This window comes from Salvelinus fontinalis, chromosome 18, assembly GCF_029448725.1.
Source record: "Salvelinus fontinalis isolate EN_2023a chromosome 18, ASM2944872v1, whole genome shotgun sequence".
Lineage (NCBI taxonomy): Eukaryota > Metazoa > Chordata > Actinopteri > Salmoniformes > Salmonidae > Salvelinus > Salvelinus fontinalis.
Window position 1 is genome coordinate 34,919,828 of NC_074682.1, and position 26,310 is coordinate 34,946,137.

Consider the following 26,310-nt stretch of genomic DNA (forward strand, 5'->3'; position numbering starts at 1 on the left):
ATCATAAATATTCCCTTACCTTTGATGATCTACATCAGAATGCACTCCCAGGAATCCTAGTTCCATAATAAATTGTTGTTTTGTTCGATAATGTCCATTATTTATGTCCAAGTAGCTACTTTCGTTAGCACGTTTAGTACACATATCCAAACGCTTGCGCAGATCCAGGCGAACGTCGAACAAAAACTTCAAAAAGTTATATTACAGGTCGAATAAGCTTGTCAAACTAAGTAGAGAATCAATCTTTAGGATGTTGTTATCGTAAATATTCAATAACGTTCCAACAGGAGAATTCCTTTGTGTCTATAGAAGTAATGGAACGCAAGTCGATATCATGTGGAATGCGCGTGACCATGACCTGGCACTGACCACTGACTCAAACAGCTCCCATCCGGCTCAACATCACAGTAGAAGCTTCATTCAACGTTCTACAGACTGTTGCCATCTAGTGGAAGGCGTAGGAAGTGCAAACAGATCCATATCCCACTGGGATTTCAATAGGCGATGAGTTGAAAATCGACCAGCCTCAGAATTCTCACTTCCTGTTTGGATTTTTTCTCAGGTTTTTGGCTGTCATATGAGTTCTGTTATACTCACAGACGTCATTCAAACAGTTTTAGAAACTTCAGAGTGTTTTATATCCAATAGTAATAATAATATGCATATATTAGCATCTGGGACAGAGTAGGAGGCAGTTAACTCTGGGCACGCTATTCATCCAAAGTGAAAATGCTGCCCCCTATCCCTAAAAAGTTAAATTCATTAGGCAAGTCAGTTAAGAACAAATTATTATTTACATTGATGGCCTACCAGGGAACAGGAGGTTAACTGCCTTGTTCAGGGGCAGAACGACAGATTTTTACCTAGCAGTACTGTCTAACCACTAGGCTACCAATAAGCCCTTCTGTTTGTATTGACGTGAAAAATAGGCATATCTATACAGTAATCTCTGAGAGTTGAGAGGTTTAGAGGTGGTTTAAACTGCATTATAAACAGGTTGGTTCAAGCGCTGAACGCTTATTGGCTGAAAGCTGTGGTATATCAGACCATATACCACAGGTATAACAAAAATTGACTTTTTACTGTTCTAATTACGTTGGTAACCAGTTTATAATAGCAATAAGGCACCCCGGGGATTTGTGGTATATGGCTAATATACCACGGCTAATGGCTTTATCCAGCATTCCGCGTTGCGTAATGCTTAAAAACAGCCCTTAGCCGTGGTATAGTCAAATCGACATCCATTGATGGAAAAGGATCTGGCGAGTTCAGGGGCGAATTGTCTTTTCTCTTGCCACATATTTAAATTCCTTTATTACATCTTGTCGTTGTCACGTTCCTGACCTGTTTTCTGTTATTTTTGTATGTGTTTAGTTGGTCAGGGCATGAGTTGGGGTGGGCATTCTATGTTTTGTGTTTCTATGTTTAGGTCATTTGTAATTAGCCTTATATGGTTCTCAATCAGAGACAGGTGTTTGACTTTTCCTCTGATTGAGAACCATATAAAGGTAGGCTGTTCACACTGTTTGTTTGTGGGTGGTTGTCTTCCGTGTCTGTGTCTGTGCACCACACGGGACTGTTTCGTTTGTTCGTTCGTTTGTGTCGTCTGTACCTGTTCATGCGTTCTTCGTGTCTATGTAAGTTCGTTTGTTTCAGGTCTGTTGACTTCGTTCATTATTTTGTAAGTTATTCAAGTGTTCTTCGTGTTTCGTCTTTAATTTAATAAATTCATCATGTCGTATAACAACGCTGCGCTTTGGTCCAATCCATACTCTTCCTCTTCGGACGAAGAGGAGGAGGACAATCGTTACAGAACCACCCACCTACCATGGATCAAGCAGCGTGAGAGGAACCAGCAGCAGTGGCCAAAGAACCAGGACTCGTGGACTTGGGAGGAAATATTGGACGGAAAGGGACCCTGGGCTCAACCAGGAGAATATCGCCGCCCCAAAGCTGAGCTGGAGGCAGCGAAAGCAGAGAGGCGGCGATATGAGGAGGCAGCACGGAAACAAGGCTCGAATCCCGTAAGTCAAACCCAAAAATTTCTTGGGGGGGGGCTCTCGGGTAGTTTAGTTGGGTCAGTCGGGAGACGTGAGCCAACTCCTCCTGCTTACCGTAAGGAGCCGGTGAGGGCGGATTTGGAGGTGAGTGACGCAGAGACAGTAAAGGAGTTAATGGAGAAATTGGAGGAGAGAGTTATGAGGGATGTACTGGTTTGGTGCATGAGGCACGGCATCCGTCCGAATGAACGTGTTGGTGAGTTAATGTCACCGGGAACAGCTCTCCATACTCGTCCTGAGGTGCGTGCTAGCCGTCTGGTTAAGACAGTGCCTACAGCACGCACAAAGCCTCCTGTGCGTCTCCAGAGTCCTGTGCGTCCTGTTACTGCTCCTCGCACTAGCCCTGTGGTGCGTGTCCCCAGCCCAGTACCAATAGTGCTGACACCACGCACTAAGCCTCCTGTGCGTCTCCAGAGCCTTGTTCCTCCTCCACGCACTCTCCCTGTGGTGCGTGTATCCAGCCCAGTGCCTCCAGTCCCGGTACCACACACCAGTCCTATAGTGCGCCTTGAGAACTCAGTGTGCCCTGTTCCTGCTCCCCGCACTAGCCTTGAGGTGCGTGTCTCCAGTCCGGTACCACCAGTTCCGGCACCCCGCACCAAGCCTCATGTGCGTCTCCAGAGCCCTGTACGCACTGATCCTTCTCCCCGTACTCGCCCTGATGTGCGTGCCCTCAGCCCGGTACCACCAGTGCCGGTACCACGCACCAGGCCTATAGTACGCTTTGAGAGTCCAGTGTGCCCTGTTGTTGTTCCCCGCACTAGCCTGAAGGTGCGTATCTTTAGCCCGGTACCTCCAGTGCCGGCACCACGCACCAGGCCTACAGTGCGTCTCAGCCGGCCAGAGTCTGCCGTCTGCCCAACGGCGCCTGAACTGCCCGTCTGCCCAACGCCGTCTGAACTGCCCGTCTGCCAAGCGCCGCATGAACTGCCCGTCTGTACTGAGCCTGCAAAGCCGCCCGTCTGCCATGAGCCTTCAGAGCCGTCCGCCAGACAGGAGCCGCTAGAGCCTTCCGCCAGACAGGAGCCGCTAGAGCCTTCCGCCAGACAGGAGCAGCCAAAGCCTTCTATCCTGACCTACCTCTCTATCCTGACCTACCTTATCCCGGTGCTGCCCCTTATATCGACGGTACCCTTTAAATTAAGTGGGTGGAATAGGAGGGTGGTCATTCTAAGGGGGAGAGGTAAACTGGGATTGACTATGGTGGGGTGGGGACCTCGCCCAGAGCCTGAGCCACCACCGTGGTCAGACGCCCACCCAGACCCTCCCCTAGACTTTGTGCTGGTGCGCCCGGAGTTCGCACCTTAAGGGGGGGTTATGTCACGTTCCTGACCGGTTTTCTGTTATTTTGTATGTGTTTGACGGTCAGGGCGTGAGTTTGGGTGGGTAGTCTATGTTATGTGTTTCTATGTTGGTTAATAGGGTGACCTGATATGGCTCTCAATTAGAGGCAGGTGGTTTTCATTTCCTCTGATTGAGAGCCATATTAAGGTAGGTGTTTTCACACTGTTTGTTTGTGGGTGGTTGTCTCCTGTGTCAGTGTCTGTGTATGTTACGCCACACGGGAATGTTTCGGTTCTTCGTGTTTTCGGTTTTGTTTAATAAATATCATGTATAACTCCAATGCTGCATTTTGGTCTAATCCTTGCTACTCCTCTTCGGATGAGGAGAAGGAGGAAGCCCGCTACAGTAACTGTATAATTTTTTCAATAAAAAATATCTTATTTACATAATATTCAGACCCTTTGCTATGAGACTCGAAATTGAGCTTGGGTGTATCCTGTTTCCATAGATCATCCTTGAGATGTTTCTATGACTTGATTGGAGTCCTCCTATGGTAAATTCAATTGATTGGACATGATTTGGAAAGGCACACACCTGTCTATATAAAAGGTCCCACAGTTGACAGTGCATGTCAGAGCAAAAATCAAGCAATGTGTCACGACTTCTGCCGAAGTCGAAGCCTCTCCTTGTTCGGGCTGTGCTCGGCGCTCGACGTCACCGGTCTTCTAGCCATCATTGATCCATTTTTCATTTTCCATTGGTTTTGTCTTGTCTTCCTACACACCTGGTTTCAATCCCATTCATTACCTGTTTAACCCTCTGTTTCCCCTCACGTCTTTGTCAGAGATGGTTTGTTATTCAGATTTCGTGTTGTTTGTATTGGTGCGCGACGGGTCCTCGTACCCACTTTGTTTTATTTTTATTCATAGTTTTGGAGTTATGTTTTGTTTACAGTCATTAAACAACTCCATTTAAACTTCGACTTCCCTGCCACCTATGCACACGACTCTGACAGAATCTCTGACCCAACATGAAGTCAGCAGGAGAAGGTACCCCGGCCATGGAGGTGGAGGAGCACGTCATGGAACATACGGAGATGATTTACAATCTGAGCGCCGCCATGGATCGCGTTGTCCAGAATATGTACCGCTGGGAGACACAGGGAGTTTTTCCAGCGCCTCCACCAGCACAACCAGGGTCTCCCCTGAGCGCCCCTTCCCTGCCTGAACCCAGCAGGATCAATTTATCCCTGCCACAAGGGTACAACGGAGATACTGCCGGCTGCCAGGGTTTCCTCCTCAAACTAAGCTTGTATCTGGCCACGGTCCACCCAGCTCCATCGGACCGTGACTAGAGTTATGCCCTCGTCTCGTGCCTCACCGGGAAAGCCCTGGAGTGGGCCAGCGCTGTGTGTGGAGAAGAGGATGCTGCGTTGGATCATTTTGAGGAGTTCACCCGCCATTTCCGGACAGTATTCGACCATCCACCCGAAGGCAGAGCGACGGGTGAGTGCCTCTACCATCTGAGGCAGGAGATAAGGAGCACCCAGGAGTTTGCTCTGGAGTTTAGGACCCTGGCTTCCGGCGCTGGATGGAGCGACAGGGCCCTGATCGACCATTACCGCTGTAGTCTACGCGAGGACGTCCGTCAGGAGCTGGCCTGCAGAGACACCACCCTCACCTTCGACCAGCTGCTGGACCTGTCCATCAGGCTGGACAACATGCTGGCTCATAGTTTAGGGATCCCCATTGTTCCTGTGGATATGCCTTTCCCCGTTCATGCTTTAGATAGTCGACCATTAGGGTCAGGGTTTATCAGGGAGGCCACCGCTCCTTTGAGTATGGTAACGCAGGGGGGTCACAGGGAAAGGATTAGTCTTTTCTTTATTGATTCTCCTGCGTATTCTGTGGTGCTGGGCCTACCCTGGTTAGCTTGTCATAACCCCACTGTTTCTTGGCCACAGAGGGCTCTAACGGGGTGGTCGGAGAGTGCTCAGGTAGGTGTTTAGGGGTTTCCGTTGGTGCTACTACGGTGGAAAGTCCAGACCAGGTCTCCACCGTGCGCATTCCCCCAGAATATGCCGATTTGGCTCTCGCCTTCTGTAGAAGAAGAAGGCGACTCAATTACCACCCCATCGACGGAGGGATTGTGCGATAGATCTCCTGGTAGACGCTGCACATCCCAGGAGTCACGTGTATCCCCTGTCGCAAGCGGAGACGGTGGCTATGGAGACATATGTCTCCGAATCCCTGCGTCAGGGGTACATTCAGCCCTCCATTTCACCCGTCTCCTCGAGTTTCTTTTTTGTGAAGAAGAAGGATGGAGGTTTGCGCCCGTGCATTGATTATCGAGGTCTCAATAAAATCACGGTGAGGTATAGTTACATGCTACCTCTTATTGCTACGGCGATTGAGTCAATGCACGGGGCGCGCTTCTTCACTAAACTGGATCTCAGGAGTGCGTACAATCTGGTGCGTATTCGGAAGGGAGACGAGTGGAAGACGGCATTTAGTACCACCTCAGGGCATTATGAATACCTCGTCATGCCGTATGGGTTGATGAATGCTCAATCAGTCTTCCAATCATTTGTAGACGAGATTTTCAGAGACCTGCACGTGCAGGGTGTAGTGGTGTATATCGATGACATTCTGATATGCTCCGCTACACGTGCCGAGCATGTGTCCCTGATGCGCAAAGTTCTTGGTCGCCTGTTGGAGCATGACCTGTACGTCAAGGCTGAGAAATGCCTGTTCTTACAACAGTCCGTCTCCTTCCTAGGGCATCGGATTTCCACGTCAGGAGTGGAGATGGAGAGTGAGCGCATTGCAGCCGTGTGTAATTGGCCGACTCCCACCACGGTAAAGAAGGTGCAGCGATTTTTAGGGTTTGCCAACTACTACCGGAGGTTTATCCGGGGTTTTGGTCAGGTTGCTGCTCCCATTACCTCACTGCTAAAGGGGGGCCCGGTGCGCTTGCAGTGGTCAGCTGAGGCGAACAGGGCTTTTAGGCACCTAAAGGCTCTGTTTACCTCGGTTCCTGTGTTGGCTCATCCGGATCCCTCTTTGCCATTCATAGTGGAGGTGGACGCATCCGAAGCTGGGATAGGAGCAGTGCTCTCTCAGCGCTCGGGTACGCCACTGAAGCTCCGCCCCTGTGCCTTTTTTTCGAAGAAGCTCAGCCCGGCGGAGCGAAACTATGATGTGGGGGACCGGGAGCTGTTGGCTGTCGTCAGGGCCTTGAAGGCGTGGAGACATTGGCTTGAGAGGGCTAAACACGCTTTTCTCATCTGGACTGACCATCGCAATCTGGAGTACATCCGGGAGGCGAGGAGACTGAATCCTCGTCAGGCAAGGTGGGCCATGTTTTTCACCCGTTTTGTGTTTACCCTCTCTTACAGACCAGGCTCCCAGAACGTTAAGGCAGACGCACTGTCCCGGCTGTTTGACACAGAGGAGCGGTCCATGGATCCCACTCCCATACTCCCAGCTTCTTGTTTAGTGGAGCCGGTAGTGTGGGAGCTGGACGCGGACATTGAGCGGGCGTCACGTGCTCCCCCTCAGTGTCCAGCTGGGCGTCTGTACGTTCTGTCTGCTGTCCGCGACCGACTGATTTAGGCCCACACGTCACCCTCCTCTGGTCATCCTGGGATAGGTCGGACGGTGTGCTGTCTTGATGGGAGGTACTGGTGGCCCACTTTAGATAAGGACGTGAGGATTTATGTTTTCTCCTGCTCAGTGTACACCCAGTGCAAGGCTCCTGCCCAGAGGTCAGTTACAACCCTTACCCGTTCCACAACGGCCGTGGTCGCACCTGTCGGTGGATTTCTTAACTAATCTTCCATCTTCACAGGGTAACACCACGATCCTGGTCGTTGTGGATCGTTTTTCTAAGTCCTGTCGTCTCCTCCCTTTGCCCGGTCTCCCTACGGCTTTACAAACTGCGGAGGCCCTGTTTACGCACGTCTTCCGGCACTATGGGGTGCCTGAGGATATAGTGTCTGATCACGGTCCCCAGTTCACGTCAAGGGTCTGGAAGGCGTTATGGGAGTAATGGGCAGGTGGAGAGAGTTAACCAGGATGTGGGTAGGTTTCTGAGGTCTTATTGCCAGGAGGAGTGGGCGAAGTTCATACCCTGGGCAGAGATGGCCCAGAACTCTCTCCGCCCCTCCGCCACTCCTCCACTAACCTTTCTCCCTTTCAATGTGTATTAGGGTATCAGCCGGTTCTGGATCCTTGGCATCAGAGTCAGACCGAGGCTCCTGCGGTGGACAATTGGTTCCGGCACGCGGAGGAAACCTGGAAGGCCGCCCACGTCCACCTTCAGCGCTCAATACTGCGCCAGAAAGTTGGCTGGGGGGGGGGGGGGGGGGGGGGGGGGGGGGGGGTACTGTCACAACTTCTGCCGAGGCCGAAGCCTCTCCTTGTTCGGGCGGTGCTCGACGTCACCGGTCTTCTAGCCATCATTGATCCATTTTTTATTTTCCATTGGTTTTGTCTTGTCTTCCTACACACCTGGTTTCAATCCCATTAATTACCTGTTGTGTATTTAACCCTCTTAACCCATCATTATTAAATGGAAACTGAGCAATCGGGGGAGAAGGGCCTTGGTCCAGAAGGGCCTGTCAGGTGACCAAGAACCCAATGGTCACTCTGACAGAGCTCCAGAGTTTATCTGTGGAGATGCTTGTCCTTCTGGAAGATTATCCCATCTCTGCAGCACTCCACCAATCAGGCCTGTATGGTAGAGTGGCCAGACAGAAGCCACTCCTCAGTAAAAGGCACATAACAGCCCGCTTGGAGTTTACCAAAAGGCACCTAAAGACTCTCAGACCATGAGAATCAAGATTCTCTGGTCTGATGAAATCAAGATTCAACTCTTTGGCCTGAATGCCAAATGTCACGTCTGGAGGAAAGCTGGCACCATCCCCACGGGGAAGCATGGTGGTGGCAGCATCATGCTGTGGGGATGTTTTTCAGTGGCAGGAACTGGGAGACTAGACCAGATCGATTGAAAGATGAACAGAGCAAAGTACAGAGATCCTTCATGAAAACCTGCTCCAGAGCACTCAGGACCTCAAACTGGGGTGAAGGTTCACCTTCCAACAGGAAAACGACCCTAAGCACACAGCCAAGACAATGCAGGAGTGGCTTCGGGACAAGTCTCTGAATGTCCTTGAGTGGCCCAGCAAGAGCTCGGACCTGAACCCTATCGAACATCTCTGGAGCGACCTGAAAATAGCTGTGCAGCAACGCTCCCCATCCAACCTGACAGAGCTTGAGAGGATCTGCAGAGAAGAATGGGAGAAACTCCCCAAATACAAGTGTGCCAAGCTTGTAGCATCATACCCAAGAAGATTCAAGGCTGTCATCGCTGCCAAAGGTGCTTCAACAAAATACTGAGTAAAGGGTCTGAATACTTATGTAAATGTAATATTTCAGTTTTATTTTGAAATACATTTACAAACATTTCTAAGAATCAGTTTTTGCTTTGTCATTATGGGGTATTGTGTGTAGATTGATGGGGGAAAACGATGTAATAAATTTTAGAATAAGGCTGTAATGTAACAACATGTGGAGAAGTCAAGGGGTCTGAATACTTTCAGAATGCACTCTGTGATATTTTGGTAATGTTCTAGCTGGATCTTTTCTTGTTTCTAATTTGCCAGTATGATTTACATGTTTATTTATTTTTATCTCTGAGTGCATGAGGCCTTTGAAGAGAACCGTAGGCATGACATGAAGTTGGACTAAAGTCTCATGAATCTACCAGGTTTCTACCCTTGTCAATCACCAAACCTGCTCCCACAGTTGATGATATCACCATCTTCCATCAGTTTGGAAAATACTGCTTACATAAAAATGTGCCAGTGCAACATCTGTATCCTGAAACTGTTTCCCAATAAAAGCTATTTACTGTGTGTGCTGACCAAGGGGCTTTTAAAATGTTTCTGTAATGTACCTTATAATATAGGAGACCCCCTTCGCTGGTGTAGATAGACGTCACAAGGATGTGCTCCTACATGCAGTGGTGGATTTAGGTATAGGTGGCATCTTGCCGGGGGCGGCACTGGGTGCCCGCACAAAAACAATAGTAATGGTGACATTTGCGCGATCGGTTTTCTATCGCTCATTTGCACGTCACGTCAATGATATCATGTCACCATGTGGGACTGTGGGTCAATTTAACCTTGTTGGAGTGGGCGCACTGATTCTAGTTTGTGAGCTAGGCAGGCTACTGCCTGGGAAGGTCTCCCACTCAGAAGTACGAGATGGGGAGGGGGGCGGGAGTAGGTTGACCTCAGGTCTCCCCACTGAAAGCCCGAGGTAGGGGGAGCTGGGGAATCTATCAAATAGCGCACCTCTAACTTTGTACAGTACTAATGCAATTAGTAAAATCAATCACACTACGAAATGCTTCCAAATAAACCACAATTCATTAATAATACTGTGAATATATAGTTTCACAGACATATTGTTGCATTTTTTTCAACCTAGCTCAGTGCTTTCTGTGGTGGTGGGGCAGCCATCAGAAAATACGGAGCGTAGGGGTTGGTAATGTTCTCTAGTTGCGTTGTGATTGGCTCAGTGTTCTGTCACTCATGGGGACACTACCTCACCTCAAAATCTACGGGGAGAGCTCAAACATTCAAGCCCCTTGGGTGTTGCCATAAAGTTGCATTAGAAGTGCCCATCCAAGAAGGCTCAAGGTCATTGGCCACAGATAAAATGACGTCAAATCACGTTATAGCTTGATTGGACTGATCATGTTCAATTGGTCTCCTGAGTGGCGCAGGGGTCTAAGGCACTGCATCTCAGTGCATGAGGTGTCACTACATTTACAATACATTTAAGTCATTTAGCAGACGCTCTTATCCAGAGCGACTTACAAATTGGTGCATTCACCTAATGACATCCAGTGGAACAGCCACTTTACAATAGTGCATCTAAATCTTTTAAGGGGGGGGGGGGGGGGGGCAGAAGGATTGCTTTATCCTATCCTAGGTATTCCTTGAAGAGGTGGGGTTTCAGGTGTCTCCGGAAGGTGGTGATTGACTCCGCTGTCCTGGCGTCGTGAGGGAGTTTGTTCCACCATTGGGGTGCCAGAGCAGCGAACAGTTTTGACTGGGCTGAGCGGGAACTGTACTTCCTCAGTGGTAGGGAGGCGAGCAGGCCAGAGGTGGATGAACGCAGTGCCCTTGTTTGGGTGTAGGGCCTGATCAGAGCCTGAAGGTACTGAGGTGCCGTTCCCCTCACAGCTCCGTAGGCAAGCACCATGTTGGCAAGCACCAACCCTGGTTTGGTACTCCCAAACCAGGGTCACTACAGTCCCTGGTTTGAATCCAAGCTGTATCACATCTGGCCCTGATTGGGAGTACCATAGGGCGGTGCACAATTGGCCTGGGGTAGGCCGTCATTTAAAAAAATAATTTGTTCTTAACTGACTTGCTTGGTTAAATAAAGGTTAAATGTAAAAAAAAAAAAAAATGTCAACCTAATACTTTCAAAATCTTAGCTTGCAAGCTAGCAGTCATCAACATGAATCAAGTCGAAAATCTACTGGCAAATCCTTTTCAATCCTTGTCATATGAAGAGAAATTGTAGATAAAAGGTATCGGTGCTCATTGGACATAAACATTAAGTTTGAAATCGCAATTCAACAATGAGTGTTTGTGGGGAAGGAAGTAATCAGTCTGGGTTTAAGAGTCTCTTTTCCAAGCTTAAAAGGATAAACATTCAACATTGGCCATCCAGCATGACTTCTGCAGCTTTCAAAACAACTGGAAACTCGGAACTGGGAAATCTCAGGCTACAGTGAGTTGAAGACAACTGGGAACTCTGAAAAAAACTAGCTCCGACTGGGAAAATACTTTTTGAACGGTCATCCAACTTGGAATTCCAAGTCTGGAACTCGGGCCTGTTTCTAGAGCTCCAACCTGAAGATCACTAGTATCGTGATTCAACCTTGTTTTTTTTCCCAAAGTTCCCAGTTGTCTTGAAAGCACCTTAAATCCAGAGAATGTCAGACTTTGATGACAAAGTTTGATGACTAAATTTACCCACGAAGGACCATCGCGCCATCTTCCTGTTCAAGTGAGCACCGCATAACAAGAGGAGTCCAAAAATGTTTTGTATGCTGCTGCATAAATTATGTAATATGCCAGGGAGATATGTGTACTTTAGCTAAGAAAGTAATACTAAGTGTATGTTGTGTAGTAAGATATTAGTAGCCCATGTGGCTCACCCTAATAATTTGGTCCTTTTTCCCCTTGTAATTTAGCCTACTGTTCTGACTTGGTGATCAATCAATCAATCAATTTTATTTTATATAGCCCTTCGTACATCAGATAATATCTCGAAGTGCTGTACAGAAACCCAGCCTAAAACCCCAAACAGCTAGAATGCAGGTGTAGAAGCACGGTGGCTAGGAAAAACTCCCTAGAAAGGCCAAAACCTAGGAAGAAACCTAGAGAGGAACCAGGCTATGAGGGGTGGCCAGTCCTCTTCTGGCTGTGCCGGGTGGAGATTATAACAGAACTATGCCAAGATGTTCAAAAATGTTCATAAGTGACAAGCATGGTCAAATAATAATCATGAATAATTTTCAGTTGGCTTTTCATAGCTGATCATTAAGAGTTGAAAAACAACAGGTCTGGGACAGGTGGCGGTTCCATAACCGCAGGCAGAACAGCTGAAACTGGAATAGCAGCAAGGCCAGGCGGACTGGGGACAGCAAGGAGTCACCACGGGCGGCAGTCCCGACGCATGGTCCTAGGGCCCAGGTCCTCCGAGAGAAAGAAAGAGAGAAGGAGAAAATTAGAGAGAGCCAAGATTTTCAAAATGTTCATAAATGACAAGCATGGTCAAATAATAATCAGGAATAAATCTCAGTTGGCTTTTCATAGCCGATCATTAAGAGTTGAAAACAGCAGGTCTGGGACAGGTAGGGGTTCCATAACCGCAGGCAGAAGAGTTGAAACTGGAATAGCAGCAAGGCCAGGCGGACTGGGGGCAGCAAGGAGTCACCACGGCCGGTAGTCCCGACGTATGGTCCTAGGGCTCAGGTCCTCCGAGAGAAAGAGAGAAGGAGAAAATTAGAGAGAGCCAAGATTTTCAAAATGTTCATAAATGACAAGCATGGTCAAATAATAATCAGGAATAAATCTCAGTTGGCTTTTCATAGCCGATCATTAAGAGTTGAAAACAGCAGGTCTGGGACAGGTAGGGGTTTCGTAACCGCAGGCAGAAACAGTTGAAACTGGAATAGCAGCAAGGCCGGGCGGACTGGGGACAGCAAGGTGTCAGCATGCCCGGTAGTCCTGACGTATGGTCCTAGGGCTCAGGTTCTCAGAGAGAAAGAGAGAACGAGAGAATTAGAGAGAGCATACTTAAATTCACACAGGACACTGGATAAGACAGGAGAAGTACTCCAGGTATAACCAACTGACCCTAGCCCCCCGACACAAACTACTGCAGCATAAATACTGGAGGCTGAGACAGGAGCGGTCAGGAGACACTGTGGCCCCATCCGAAGAAACCCCCGGACAGGGCCAAACAGGAAGGATATAACCCCACCCACTCTGCCAAAGCACAGCCCCCACACCACTAGAGGGATATCCTCAACCACCAACTTACAATCCTGAGACAAGGCCGAGTATAGCCCACAAAGGTCTCCACCACAGCACAACCAAGGGGGGGCGCCAACCCAGACAGGAAGTTCACGTCAGTAACTCAACCCACTCAAGTGACGCACCCCTCCTAGGGACGGCATGAAAGAGCACCAGCAAGCCAGTGACTCAGCCCCAGTAACAGGGTTAGAGGCAGAGAATCCCAGTGGAGAGAGGGGAACCGGCCCTGGAGAGACAGCAAGGGCGGTTCGTTGCTCCAGAGCCTTTCCGTTCACCTTCACACTCCTGGGCCAGACTACACTCAATCATATGACCTACTGAAGAGATAAGTCTTCAGTAAAGACTTAAAGGTTGAGACCGAGTCTGCGTCTCTCACATGGGTAGTCAGACTGTTCCATAAAAATGGAGATCTATAGGAGAAAGCCCTGCCTCCAGCTGTTTGCTTAGAAATTTTAGGGACAATTAGGAGGCCTGCGTCTTGTGACCGTAGCGTACGTGTAGGTATGTACGGCAGGACCAACTCGGAAAGATAGGTAGGAGCAAGCCCATGTAACGCTTTATAGGTTAACAGTAAAACCTTGAAATCAGCCCTTGCCTTAACAGGAAGCCAGTGTAGGGAAGCTAGCACTGGAGTAATATGATCAAATTTCTTGGTTCTAGTCAGGATTCTAGCAGCCGTATTTAGCACTAACTGAAGTTTATTTAGTGCTTTATCCGGGTAGCCGGAAAGTAGAGCATTGCAGTAGTCTAACCTAGAAGTAACAAATGCATGGATTAATTTTTCTGCATCATTTTTGGACAGAACATTTCTGATTTTTGCAATGTTACGTAGATGGAAAAAAGCTGTCCTTGAAACAGTCTTGATATGTTCGTCAAAAGAGAGATCAGGGTCAAGAGTAACGCCGAGGTCCTTCACAGTTTTATTTGAGACGACTTTACAACCATCAAGATGAATTGTCAGATTTAACAGAAGATCTCTTTGTTTCTTGGGACCTAGAACAAGCATCTCTGTTTTGTCCGAGTTTAAAAGTAGAAAGTTTTCAGCCATCCACTTCCTTATGTCTGAAACACAGGCTTCTAGCGAGGGCAATTTTGGGGCTTCACCATGTTTCATTGAAATGTACAGCTGTGTGTCATCCGCATAGCAGTGAAAGTTAACATTATGTTTTCGAATAACATCCCCAAGAGGTAAAATATATAGTGAAAACAATAGTGGTCCTAAAACGGAACCTTGAGGAACACCGAAATGTACAGTTGATTTGTCAGAGGACAGACCATTCACAGAGACAAACTGATATCTTTCCGACAGGTAAGATCTAAACCAGGCCAGAACTTGTCCGTGTAGACCAATTTGGGTTTCCAGTCTCTCCAAAAGAATGTGGTGATCGATGGTGTCAAAGGCAGCACTAAGGTCTAGTAGCACGAGGACAGATGCAGAGCCTCGGTCTGACGCCATTAAAAGGTCATTTACCACCTTCACAAGTGCAGTCTCAGTGCTATGATGGGGTCTAAAACCAGACTGAAGCATTTCGTATACATTGTTTGTCTTCAGAAAGGCAGTGAGTTGCTGCGCAACAGCTTTTTCTAAAATTTTTGAGAGGAATGGAAGATTCGATATAGGCCGATAGTTTTTTTGAACCACATGTAGCCTATAGCCTGTTTAAGAGAAATGTCATCATTGAATATTGTAAGAGCTTTCATTGTCTGCTTATGCCCCTTTTATTTATCCTATGGTTCTGACTTAGTGTACAGGGAGAAAACTGTAAGAATGGCCCATGTCCTGTATTCTGTTGCTGTACATTTCAAAAGTGCTGAAAAAATTGTTATATTGACTATGTCCATCGTAGCTCGCTCATTAATGTCTTAATCGAAATTACAGATGGCCTCTTATCCCATCGTCGTCCCCTTGTGCCATAGTTTGTACGTCTCAATTGTCAGTGGAAGCCACATTTGTTTAAGCAAGTCAGCCATATCAACTATGTTTTTTTAATAGGCAGTATATGAGGCTCAATTAACTGTTTTGCTGCCAGACGAGGCTCTGGTGATAGCCAGGTGTAATAGAGGTAAGGTGTTGACTGCTGTTGACAGCATTATGTAGGCCCTAACAGTTTGTGGGCACAGTTTGTCACCGTTATAGTCCAATTAATGTATTGTTTAGTGTTGAGTAGTGGCTTTGCTGGCATGCATCTAAAAAATTTTTTTTTAATTGCCCCAGCAAGACGACCATGCTAAAATCGCCACTGTTTGAACCATTAACTTTTCGACACCTTTCACTGTAGGCTATATGTCATCTTACAACAGCTACATAGAGGACGTATTTGGTCAAATGTTACAATGTACAGTGGGGAGAACAAGTATTTGATACACTGCCAATTTTGCAGGTTTTCCTACTTACAAAGCATGTAGAGGTCTGTAATTCTTATCATTAGTACACTTCAACTGTGAGAGAAGGAATCTAAAACAAAAATCCAGAAAATCACATTGTATGATTTTTAAGTAATTAATTTGCATTTTATTGCATGACATAAGTATTTGATAACCTACCAACCAGTAAGAATTCCGGCTCTCACAGACCTGTTAGTTTTTCTTTAAAAAGCCCTCCTGTTCTCCACTCATTACCTGTATTAACTGCACCTGTTTGAACTCGTTACCTGTATAAAAGACACCTGTCCACACGCTCAATCAAACAGACTCCAACCTCTCCACAATGGCCAAGACCAGAGAGCTGTATAAGAACATCAGGGATAAAATTGTAGACCTGCACAAGGCTGGGATGGGCTACAGGACAATAGGCAAGCAGCTTGGTGAGAAGGCAACAACTGTTGGCGCAATTATTAGAAAATGGAAGAAGTTCAAGATGATGGTCAATCACCCTCGGTCTGGGGCTCCATGCAAGATCTCACCTCGTGGGGCATCAATGATCATGAGGAAGGTGACGGATCAGCCCAGAACTACACGGCAGGACCTGGTCAATGACCTGAAGAGAGCTGGCACCAGTCTCAAAGAAAACCATTAGTAACACACTACGCTGCCATGGATGAGAATCCTGCAGCGCACGCAAGGTCCCCCTGCTCAAGCCAGCGCATGTCCAGGCCCGTCTGAAGTTTGCCAATGACCATCTGGATGATCCAGAGGAGGAATGGGAGAAGGTCATGTGGTCTGATGAGGCAAAAATAGAGCTTTTTGGTCTAAACTCCACTCCACAAATGTGCATGTGTCTGCTCAAACGGTCAGAAACAGACTCCATGAGGGTGGTATGAGGGCCCGACGTCCACAGGTGGGGGTTGTGCTTACAGCCCAACACCGTGCAGGACATTTGGCATTTGCCAGAGAACACCAAGATTGGCAAATTCGCTACTGGCGCCCTGTGCTCTTCACAGATGAAAGCAGGTTCACACTGAGCACATGTGACAGACGTGACAGAGTCTGGAGACGCCGTGGAGAACGTTCTGCTGCCTGCAACATCCTCCAGCATGACCGGTTTGGCGATGGGTCAGTCATGGTGTGGGGTGGCATTTCTTTGTGGGGCCGCACAGCCCTCCATGTGCTCGCCAGAGGTAGCCTGACTGCCATTAGGTACCGAGATGAGATCCTCAGACCCCTTGTGAGACCATATGCTGACACATTCACATTTGTGGCCTGCTGGAGGTCATTTTGCAGGGCTCTGGCAGTGCACCTCCTTGCACAAAGGCGGAGGTAGCGGTCCTGCTGCTGGGTTGTTGCCCTCCTACGGCCTCCTCCATGTCTCCTGATGTACTGGCCTGTCTCCTGGTAGCGCCTGCATGCTCTGGACACTACGCTGACAGACACAGCAAACCTTTTTGCCACAGTTCGCATTGATGTGCCATCCTGGATGAACTGCACTACCTGAGCCACTTGTGTGGGTTGTAGACTCCGTCTCATGCTACCACTAGAGTGAGAGCACCGCCAGCATTCAAAAGTGACCAAAACATCAGCCAGGAAGCATAGGAACTGAGAAGTGGTCTGTGGTCACCACCTGCAGAATCACTCCTGTTTTGGGGGGTGTCTTGCTAATTGCCTATAATTTCCACCATTTGTCTATTCCATTTGCACAACAGCATGTGAAATTTATTGTCAATCAGTGTTGCTTCCTAAGTGGACAGTTTGATTTCACATAAGTGTGATTGACTTGGAGTTACATTGTGTTGTTTAAGTGTTCCCTTTATTTTTTTGAGCAGTGTATAATATGTGTGTGTTTATTCAACCCATCTTGTGTATTGCTTCCTTTACTTTCCAAGTGCATGTCTGCAACACAAACTCCAACAGTGCTTTCATTGTTTGTCAATGCACATTAATAAAATGTAAGTTTTATTTGATGTACATCTTTCATATTAATTTATATTTTACTATTAAACTGGTATCTACTTTCTCACAACATAAAATTAATCTGTAAAACAAATTGAGAGATTATTTGGTTAAAACACTGAAGATGTTGGTGAAGTACCATTTTTTTTTTTAAGAGTCCACATGAGGGCGCACCAGGCTACGCAACCAAAAGTTGACGAGCAACTCATTTTATTTTTTTAAACCGGAAGTATTTCCACAGAAATGTCAAACATGCTACTTGCTAACCCGTTAGCTAACATTTTTACGACACCAATATACACAAAACATTGATGGCTTGATCACAAGATAACACTGTTGAAGGTAATATATTTCTTAAACGCTGTTGAATATGCCGGTAATACGGGGTTCCACGCCAACTATTGAGCGGAGTTGTGGGAGAGAAGCACCAAAACGTTTATTTGTGGCGCAGACACACACACTATACGATACATTTATTAAACGTAATGAGTGTGAGTTTTTGTCACAACCCGGCTCGTGGGAAGCGACAAAGAGTTTTTATAGGACCAGGGCACAATCAATATTTTTGTACTTTATTTAGCCATATTACATATAAAACCTTATTTGTACATCAAAATTGTGAAAAACTCACCACAGGTTAATGAGAAGGGTGTGCTTGAAAGGATGCACATAACTCTGCAATGTCTTTTTTTTCCTACACACAATCTGTGCCTGTATTTAGTTTTCATGCTAGTGAGGGCTGAGAATCCACTCTCACATAGGTATGTGGTTGCAAAAGGCATCAGTGTCTTAACAGCCAATTTGCCAAGGCAGGATACGCTGAGCGCAGCCCCATCCAGAAATCTGGCAGTGACTTCTGATTAAATTCTATTTTAACAGAACCGCTTGTTGCAATTTCGATGAGGCTCTCTTATTCAGATATCGGTAAGTGGACTGGAGGGAAAAGGACTGGAGGGAAAGGGAAAACGAATCCAGTTGTTTGTGTCATCTGTTTTGGGAAAGTACCTGCGAATTGCGCACCCAACTCACTCAGGTGTTTTGCTATATCACATTTGACATTGTCTGTAAGCTTGAGTTCATTTGCACACACAAAATTATACAATGATGGGAAGACCTGTGAGTTGTCCTTGTTAATGCAGATAGAGAAGAGCTCCAACTTCTTACTCAAAGCCTCAACTGTGTTTATTTTCAGCAAACTTAACATGTAAATATTTGTATGAACATAACATTCAATAACTGAGACATAAACTGAACAAGTTCCACAGATGTGACTAACAGAAATTGAATAATGTGTCCCTGAACAAAGGAGGGGAGGGGGGGGGTCAAAATCAAAAGTAACAGTCAGTATCTGGTGTGGCCACCAGCTGCATTAAGTACTGCAGTGCATCTCCTCCTCATGGACTGCACCAGATTTGCCAGTTCTTGCTGTGAGATGTTACCCCACTCTTCCACCAAGGCATCTGCATGTTCCCAGACATTTCTGGGGGGAATGGCCCTAGCTCTCACCCTCCGATCCAACAGGTACCAGACGTGCTCAATGGGATTGAGATCCGGGCTCTTTGTTGGCCATGGCAGAACACTGACATTCCTGTCTTGCAGGAAATCATGCACAGAACGAGCAGTATGGCTGGTGGCATTGTCATGCTGGAGGGTCATGCCAGGATGAGCCTGCAGGAAGGGTACCACATGAGGGAGGAGGATGTCTTCCCTGTAACGCACAGCGTTGAGATTGCCTGCAATGACAACAAGCTCAGTCCAATGATGGTGTGACACTCCGCCCCAGACCATGACAGACTCTCCACCTCCAAATCCAAATCGATCCTGCTCCAGAGTACAGGCCTCTGTGTAACGCTCATTCCTTTGACGATAAACGCGAATCCGACCATCACCTCTGGTGAGACAAAACTGTGACTCGTCAGTGAAGAGCACTTTTTGCCAGTCCTGTCTCGTCCAGTGACAGTGGGTTTATGCCCGTATGCGACGTTGTTGCCGGTGATGTCTGGTGAGGACCTGCCTTACAACAGGCCTACAAGCCCTCAGTCCAGCCTCTCTCAGCCTATTGCAGACAGTCTGAGCACTGATGGAGGGATTGTGCATTCCTGGTGTAACTCGGGCCATTGTTGTTGCCATCCTGTACCTGTCCCGCAGGTGTGATGTTCGGATGTACCGATCCTGTGCAGGTGTTGTAAAACGTGGTCTGCCACTGCGAGGACGGTCAGCTGTCCGTCCTGTCTCCCTGTAGCGCTGTCTTAGGCGTCTCACAGTACGGACATTGCAATTTATTGTCCTGGCCACATCTGCAGTCGTCATGCCTCCTTACAGCATGCCTAAGGCACATTCACGCAGATGATCAGGGACCCTGGGCATCTTTCTTTTGGTGTTTTTCAGAGTCAGTAGAAGGGTCTCTTTAGTGTCCTACGTTTTCATAACTGTGACCTTAATTGCCTACCGTCTGTAAGCTGTTAGTGTCTTAACGACCGTTCCACAGGTGCATGTTCATTAATTGTTTGTGGTTCATTGAACAAGCATGGGAAACAGTTTTTAAACCCTTTACAATGAAGATCTGTGAAGTTATTTGGATTTTTACGAATTATCTTTGAAAGACAGGGTCCAGAAAAGGGACGTTTCTTTTTTTGCTGAGTTTATATATTTTTTCAAATGAGAATCACGTTTTTATTTGGCGTACCGCCGACGGCATTGCACGTACCCCTGGGGGAATACCTACTCTATACCATTTTACAGGTACAGCGACTTGTGTACTTTACAGAGGGTTTGTTTCAATGAAATGCCAATTATCCCAAAGTGAGCAGTCTGCACTGCTGGGCAGTGAGATTGTTTTGGGAGTTATGTAAGTTGGGAGGGTTTTCGCGCCTTTTATTTCCTTCTCTCCATTTGGGCAATTTGGTTTGCTTCTTTTGTTTCATCACCTCTTTTCACTACACCTCTCTTGTGGTCTGTCTCTCTCCTCACTCTCACATTCTCTATCTCGTTCCCTCTCTCATATCCCCCTGTTTCGCTCAGCCCAGGCGTCACAGTTTTCCTTCTAGGACCCTTTTCCTGGAAACAGAGCCCTATGGCTGAGGCCACCTCAGGGCAAGATAGGAAGGAGGAGGGGGAACAAGCATCTTCCTGCAAATCACGTGGTACAGGAGGTGCCTTCACTTCTTGTCTTAAATGAGTTCAGCTTGTGGTCTACGATGTGGTTGAGAGATAAATGGAAGCATGGAGTACAGTGGCCGATTACCCTGATATGCCAACTGCACATATGTGTCCATCCTGCCACAGCTTTGTGTAGTATTTTTACACCACTGTTTTAGTTATCTTCGCTATGTGTGTCAGCCTGCCCCACCCTTGTGAGTTCTGGTGTTCTCTGCTTATCCTGTCTCCTTTTCTCCAGCCCCCTCATTCCTGCCAGACCCTGAGGTTCACGTGACCTCTGCATAGGTTTTCCATAAATTCCTCACATTCAACCAATGGGCATCCAGTATCACAACCTTCTGTTTCCCTGTTACCTCATTCCTGCCTGCACGTGTGCTCTCTTCAGTATCTCTCCCTATAGGTCAATGTATAGGCTAATCTATAGTGCAAGGCCAAGCCGTACCTCGCACAATGCACAGCACACTGTATTGCTGATCAGGCACAGGTTGTTGGAAGAGTATGTTGTCAGAGAGTGAGACATTACATGTGAAAGTTTAGTCCATTACATTATTCCTCAGAGGCCATGATGAAACAACATATAGAAAACATCTTCCATCCTGGTGTCAACTATAGACATGTTGGCCTATTTATCATTCGCTGCAATGTATTTTGTTTGTATATCACAATGAAATTCATAAAATTAATGTATAGCTCTTATCTGCAGCCTATTCACACTGCTGTTTTTTCATTAGCTTTTTATCTTATAAAAACCCACACTTCCTGTGTTCTTTACTTCTTGTTTGTTTAAACTTATTCCTGACATTTCTGTTATGCATGTTGTTTTCTGTTTTAATTTGATACATTTATTTTCCAGCTGTGTTTTGTCAGCTGGTGAACACTTTTAATATCTTCATCTCTTAGGACAATTAGTTTAAAAAACAATCCAACAGACCCATATGCTAAAATCATTATAGATTAATTTAATTTCTGCCTGGTATTGCATTGTTTTGCAGGTGGTGTTGCAAAGATTCTGTGATTGCCAATATAACAGATATTCTACATTTCTTAATCCTCCAGACCAGGTATTAACAAACTGGTACGTGTAATGCCGTCGAGGGTACGCCAAATAAAAATGTGATTCATTTTTTATTTTTTTTATTAAAAAAAAAATCTTCACATTTTCCAACAGTATATTTCTATTTTTCAACAAGTGAGTTTTTTCTCTCTCACCTGAGTAGCCTCGTTTCACTGCCAAAAATAAAATAAAATAATCTAGTGTTCAGCGAAATAACAACACAATGTCAAATATAGGTAGCCTAGTCAAATAATTAACATCCAATCACATTAACCATTACTCTCTCGCGGGAAACCTTCACTCTTGCGCAGACATTTAGAAACGAAGCATGACCATTTGAAAAATAAGCCACGGGAGTTTTTTGAGCGAGAATAAAGACGACTTTCGAGTAGCAAGACATGTATAAAAGCAACAGATACCATTAATATGAAGGGGCTAGAAGCGTCTTATATGATGAGCTACAGAGTAGCCAGGACATGTTATTATATTGGACTTTGAGGTCTTATTACATGCATACATAATACCACAAGAGGATCTGTAGGAAGCTGCTCCTGCGTTGTCTTGGCTGTGTGCTTAAGGTCTTTTTCCTGTTGAAAGGTGAACCTTCGCCCCAGTCTGAGGTCCTGAGCGCTCTGGAGCAGGTTTTCATCAAGATTCTCTGTACTTTGCTCTGTTCATCTTTCCCTCGATCCTGACTAGTCTCCCAAGTCCCTGCCACTGAAAAACATCCCCACAGCATGATGCTGCCACCACTGTGCTTCACCGTAGGGATGGTGCCAGGTTTCCTCCAGATGTGACGCTTGGCATTCAGGCCAAAGAGTTACATCTTAGTTTCATCAGACCAGAGAATCTTGTTTCTCATGGTCTGAGAGTCTTTAAGTACCGTTTGGCAAACTCCAAGCGGACTGTCATGTGCCTTTTACTGAAGACTGGCTTCCGTCTGGCCACTCGACCACAAAGGCCTGATTGGTGGAGTGTTTCAGAGACGGTTGTTCTTCTGGAAGATTCTCTCATCTCCACAGAGGAACTCTAGAGCTCTGTCAAGAGTAGCCATCGGGTTCTTGGTCATCTCCCTGACCAAGGCCCTTCTCCCCCGATTACTCAGTTTGGCCGGGCGGCCAGCTCTAGGAGGAGTCTTGATGGTCCCAAACTTCTTCCATTTAAGAATGGACGTTCAATGCTGCAGAAATGTTTTCGTACCCTTCCCCAGATCTGTGCCTTGACACAATCCTGTCTTGGAGCTCTACGGACAATACCTTTGACCTCATGGGTTGGTTTTTGCTCTGACATGCACTGTCAACTGTGGAACCTTATAGAGACAGGTGTGTGCATTTCCAAATCATGTCCACAGGTGGACACCAATCAGGTTGTAGAAACATCTCAAGGATGATCAATGGAAACAGGGTGTACCTGAGCTCAACTTCTAGTCTCATAGCAAAGTGTCTAAATACCTATGTAAATAAGGTGTCTGTTTTTTTTTATTTTTAATACATTTGCTAACATTTCTAACAACCTGTTTTCGCTTTGTCATTATGGGGTATTGTGTGTAGATTGAGGATTTTTATTTATTTAATCCATTTTAGAATAAGGCTGTAACTGTAAAAAAATTGGAAAAAGTCCAGGGGTCTGAATACTTTCCGAAAGGCACTGTATTTACTTTTTTTAAATAGTTATTCATGTCAAATTCAAACACTCATTTATAATAATGTACCTAACACAGAACCCAAACCGGCTGTGCGCGTGCGCCATTGTGCGCTATCGTGCATTTATTTTGCCCCCCCACACCAAACGCGATCACAACACGCAGGTTAAAATATCAAAACAAACTCTGAACCAATGACATTAATTTGGGGACAGGTCGAAAAGCATTAAACATGTATGGCAATTTAGCTAGTTAGCTTGCACTTGCTATCTAACGTTAATTTGTCCTATTTAGCTAGCTTGCTGTTGCTAGCTAATTTGTCCTGGGATATAAACATTTAGTTGTTATTTTACCTGAAATGCACAAGGACCTCTACTCCGACAATTAATCCACACATAAAACGGCCAACCGAATCGTTTCTAGTCATCTCTCCTCCTTCCAGGCTTTTTCATCGTTTAACTTATATGGTGATCGCATCTAAACTTTCATTGTATTACCACGACTACTGGCAAAACAGTTCGTCTTTCAATCACCCACGTCGGTATAACCAATGAGGAGATGGCACGTGGGTACCTGCTTCTATAAACCAATGAGGAGATGGGAGAGGCAGGACTTGTAGCGCGATCTGCGTCAGAAATAGGAATGACTTCTATTTTAGCCCTTGGCGTCGCAGACTCTCGTTGGCGCACGCGAGCAGTGTTGGTGCAATAAACGAATAACATGGATTTCAAAATTTATTTTGCGACGCTCGCGCACGCGACTTGTCCGGTCTGGTCAGCATGTAAGATTACATAATAATGTACATAATGTTTATAATCAGTTTAATTGCAGATATTTTCAAATAAAGTGTTATAATATACTATATACTCGCATTACCACAATCATGCTCTAGTTTGAAAATATGATATAGGCCATCAATCAAAGGCAAGATAACTAGTTGATAAGAAATTGATCAAATACATTTGGTCTTCTGAATGCATCAGCAAAGGCTTTGATTTATTTTACTGTTATGACTGATGATAATTTTTAATTACTGGTCATTGGTGATCCGTGCCTCTCCCGGTTTGAATGATTCAATTATGATTTAGGATTCTTAACGGCCAGCAGGTAGAGTAGCGGTTAAGAGCATTGGGCTAGTAACCGAAAGGTCGCTGTTTTGAATGCCCGAGCCGACTAGTTGAAACATCTGTTGATGTGCCCTTGAGCAAGGCACTTAACCCTAATTACTCCTGTAAGTCGCTTGTCTTCTAAATGACTGACATGTAAAGAGGTAGCTAATTTGAGGTTTTATGATAAATCTAAAATGTGGTTTGTAATCAAAAGATTGTTTATGCACATGGTCAAAACGAAAAAGTATCATGCCTTTATAGTCTTCAGTTCAAATGTTTCACATGGAAGTAATTTATTCCTTTGTTCTCCGTAGCTGCAGATAGTTGGTGATCATTTTGTCAATAGGCCTATAGGCTTCAACCACATAGGTCTACTACGTCATATACATAAATTTACTGTAAAATAAATAAGTAGCATTTGGAATAATATTCAGCGTGTAAATATGCAATTAAATAAATAAGTTTACGATATTAAACAAGTTTTGCATGCTATATCGATAATACAGTATATTTGATGAGGCTATGAGCGAACACAGGAAATCGTTGCTATTCGGGATCCTTGGGACGTCCAATGTTGAATTTAAAATGGTAAGGGTGGTTTAGAGTAGGGACGTTCCAATGGATTCTAGATAGCACTAACCACACAGGAATGCGCTCAGGACGAAGCGGGTTGAGAAGAATGCCTGTGGTACTCCCACTTATATGAGATCCAATCCGCGACGACGAGCAGTTTCAAGGCGCCCTTGAAATCCCCAGAAGAGAAAAAACAAAGCATTCGATAAACGAAAAGAATCCATTATTAATCAGACACACCTATTCTTACTTTGGACCAAGATAATAAATTATTTGACCAATATATTTTCCGTTTTCTTATTGGAGATTATGGTCATCAGGGTTGTTTATCAGTAGTAAGGGGAACTTGAAACCGGGCCCTACCATTTTCCCTCGGTTGTTTTGCTTTTTTATTCTGGATTCTCCATGTTGGAGCAATAGCGAGGACTTGCCTAGTGTTAGCTAGCTGTCAGAGGGGACCTTGGCGTTACAATAATATACTTCGTGTTAAATGCTTGAGACAAATTGGGTAGCTTGAACGTGGAAAGATAGCGGCAGCTAGCTGCAATTGCCACGAGAAAAAACGTTTTTATCTAAATATTTTAGGATACCAACGGGTTGGTAAGCGCAATTGCTAACCAGCTAGCTGAATGTTGAAAGTAGCTACCTGCGAATTGGGGGAACGAATTGGACTTTGAGGGGCTGTGCATTTGTTAGATGGAAAGTTCTATTATCACTCAAGTGCAGAAAGAAGATAGTCAACTGCCGTCCAAGACAGGTAAATCCTCGGGTTTATTGGCGCAGTGTGATCACTTAAATATAATCTTGTTGAAGCTGACTCGGACACTAGCTAGTCAACTGGTAGCTAGCAAGCAAGTGTCTGCTACTAGGCTAGTAGCATGCTAATAGCTACACGCCAGTCTAATTAATTAATGTAAGGACAGGTTTGAGTTGGTTTTGTCATGTGAACAACATTTTATTTAGGTTCTTGTTGAATGTGTTTCGGACATTTGGGTTATAGCCTAGAGATATCACAACTGCTGGATGTACTGAATCAGATTTGCCACTGTGTGGGTGTCCATTTTACATTCAGCGCGCGAGTCAAATAATAGAACGTAGCGAGTTTGCTATTTATGCGCAGACGATAACATCAGTCAGGGATAGGGAACATCTGAATAGTTTTTTGTTTGTTTTTAACCGCAAACTTACCAACAACTGTCTTGTTGGCTAATATTATGCAAACCATCGATTCTAGCCTATATTGTCAGCCAGACACTCCATAGATTTTAAATATTTGTATAATTGAAAAGCTGTGAAACACAATTGTTGACCGTCTGGAAGTACTGTAATGTCTGGAATGCGCCTGATCGTTTTATTTATCCAGTCAGTCACAGATTGCATACTTTTGTTTGCAATTTGTCATATCAGTTTGTATAAATAATTTTATTTTGGCATGGATGTAACTACAATCTTCATTCATGGACTGTCATGCAAATATC

General features: G+C 45.7%; 1 protein-coding gene and 1 long non-coding RNA gene across 3 annotated transcripts in view; one reads left to right on the forward strand and one right to left on the reverse strand.

Annotated features, from left to right (window-relative positions):
- Nucleotides 1–11,635: 11,635 nt before the first annotated feature.
- On the reverse strand, nt 11,636–18,083 carry LOC129815387 (uncharacterized). Its single transcript, XR_008753420.1, has 2 exons — nt 17,927–18,083; nt 11,636–12,687 (listed from the first exon to the last, which is right to left on the reverse strand). It is a non-coding gene; the product is annotated as an uncharacterized LOC129815387 (long non-coding RNA).
- A 6,956-nt stretch (nt 18,084–25,039) lies between these two features.
- The window catches only part of LOC129815388 (carboxy-terminal domain RNA polymerase II polypeptide A small phosphatase 2-like), a 34,406-nt gene continuing 33,135 nt past the window's right edge, over nt 25,040–26,310 (forward strand). The window contains exon 1 of one of the 2 annotated variants that reach the window (XM_055869165.1): nt 25,040–25,589. In XM_055869165.1, coding sequence (XP_055725140.1) covers nt 25,529–25,589 — 61 coding nt within the window. In that variant the 5' untranslated portion in view covers nt 25,040–25,528. The remainder of the gene's footprint in view (nt 25,590–26,310) is intronic. The other variant, XM_055869164.1, reaches the window with a different exon arrangement.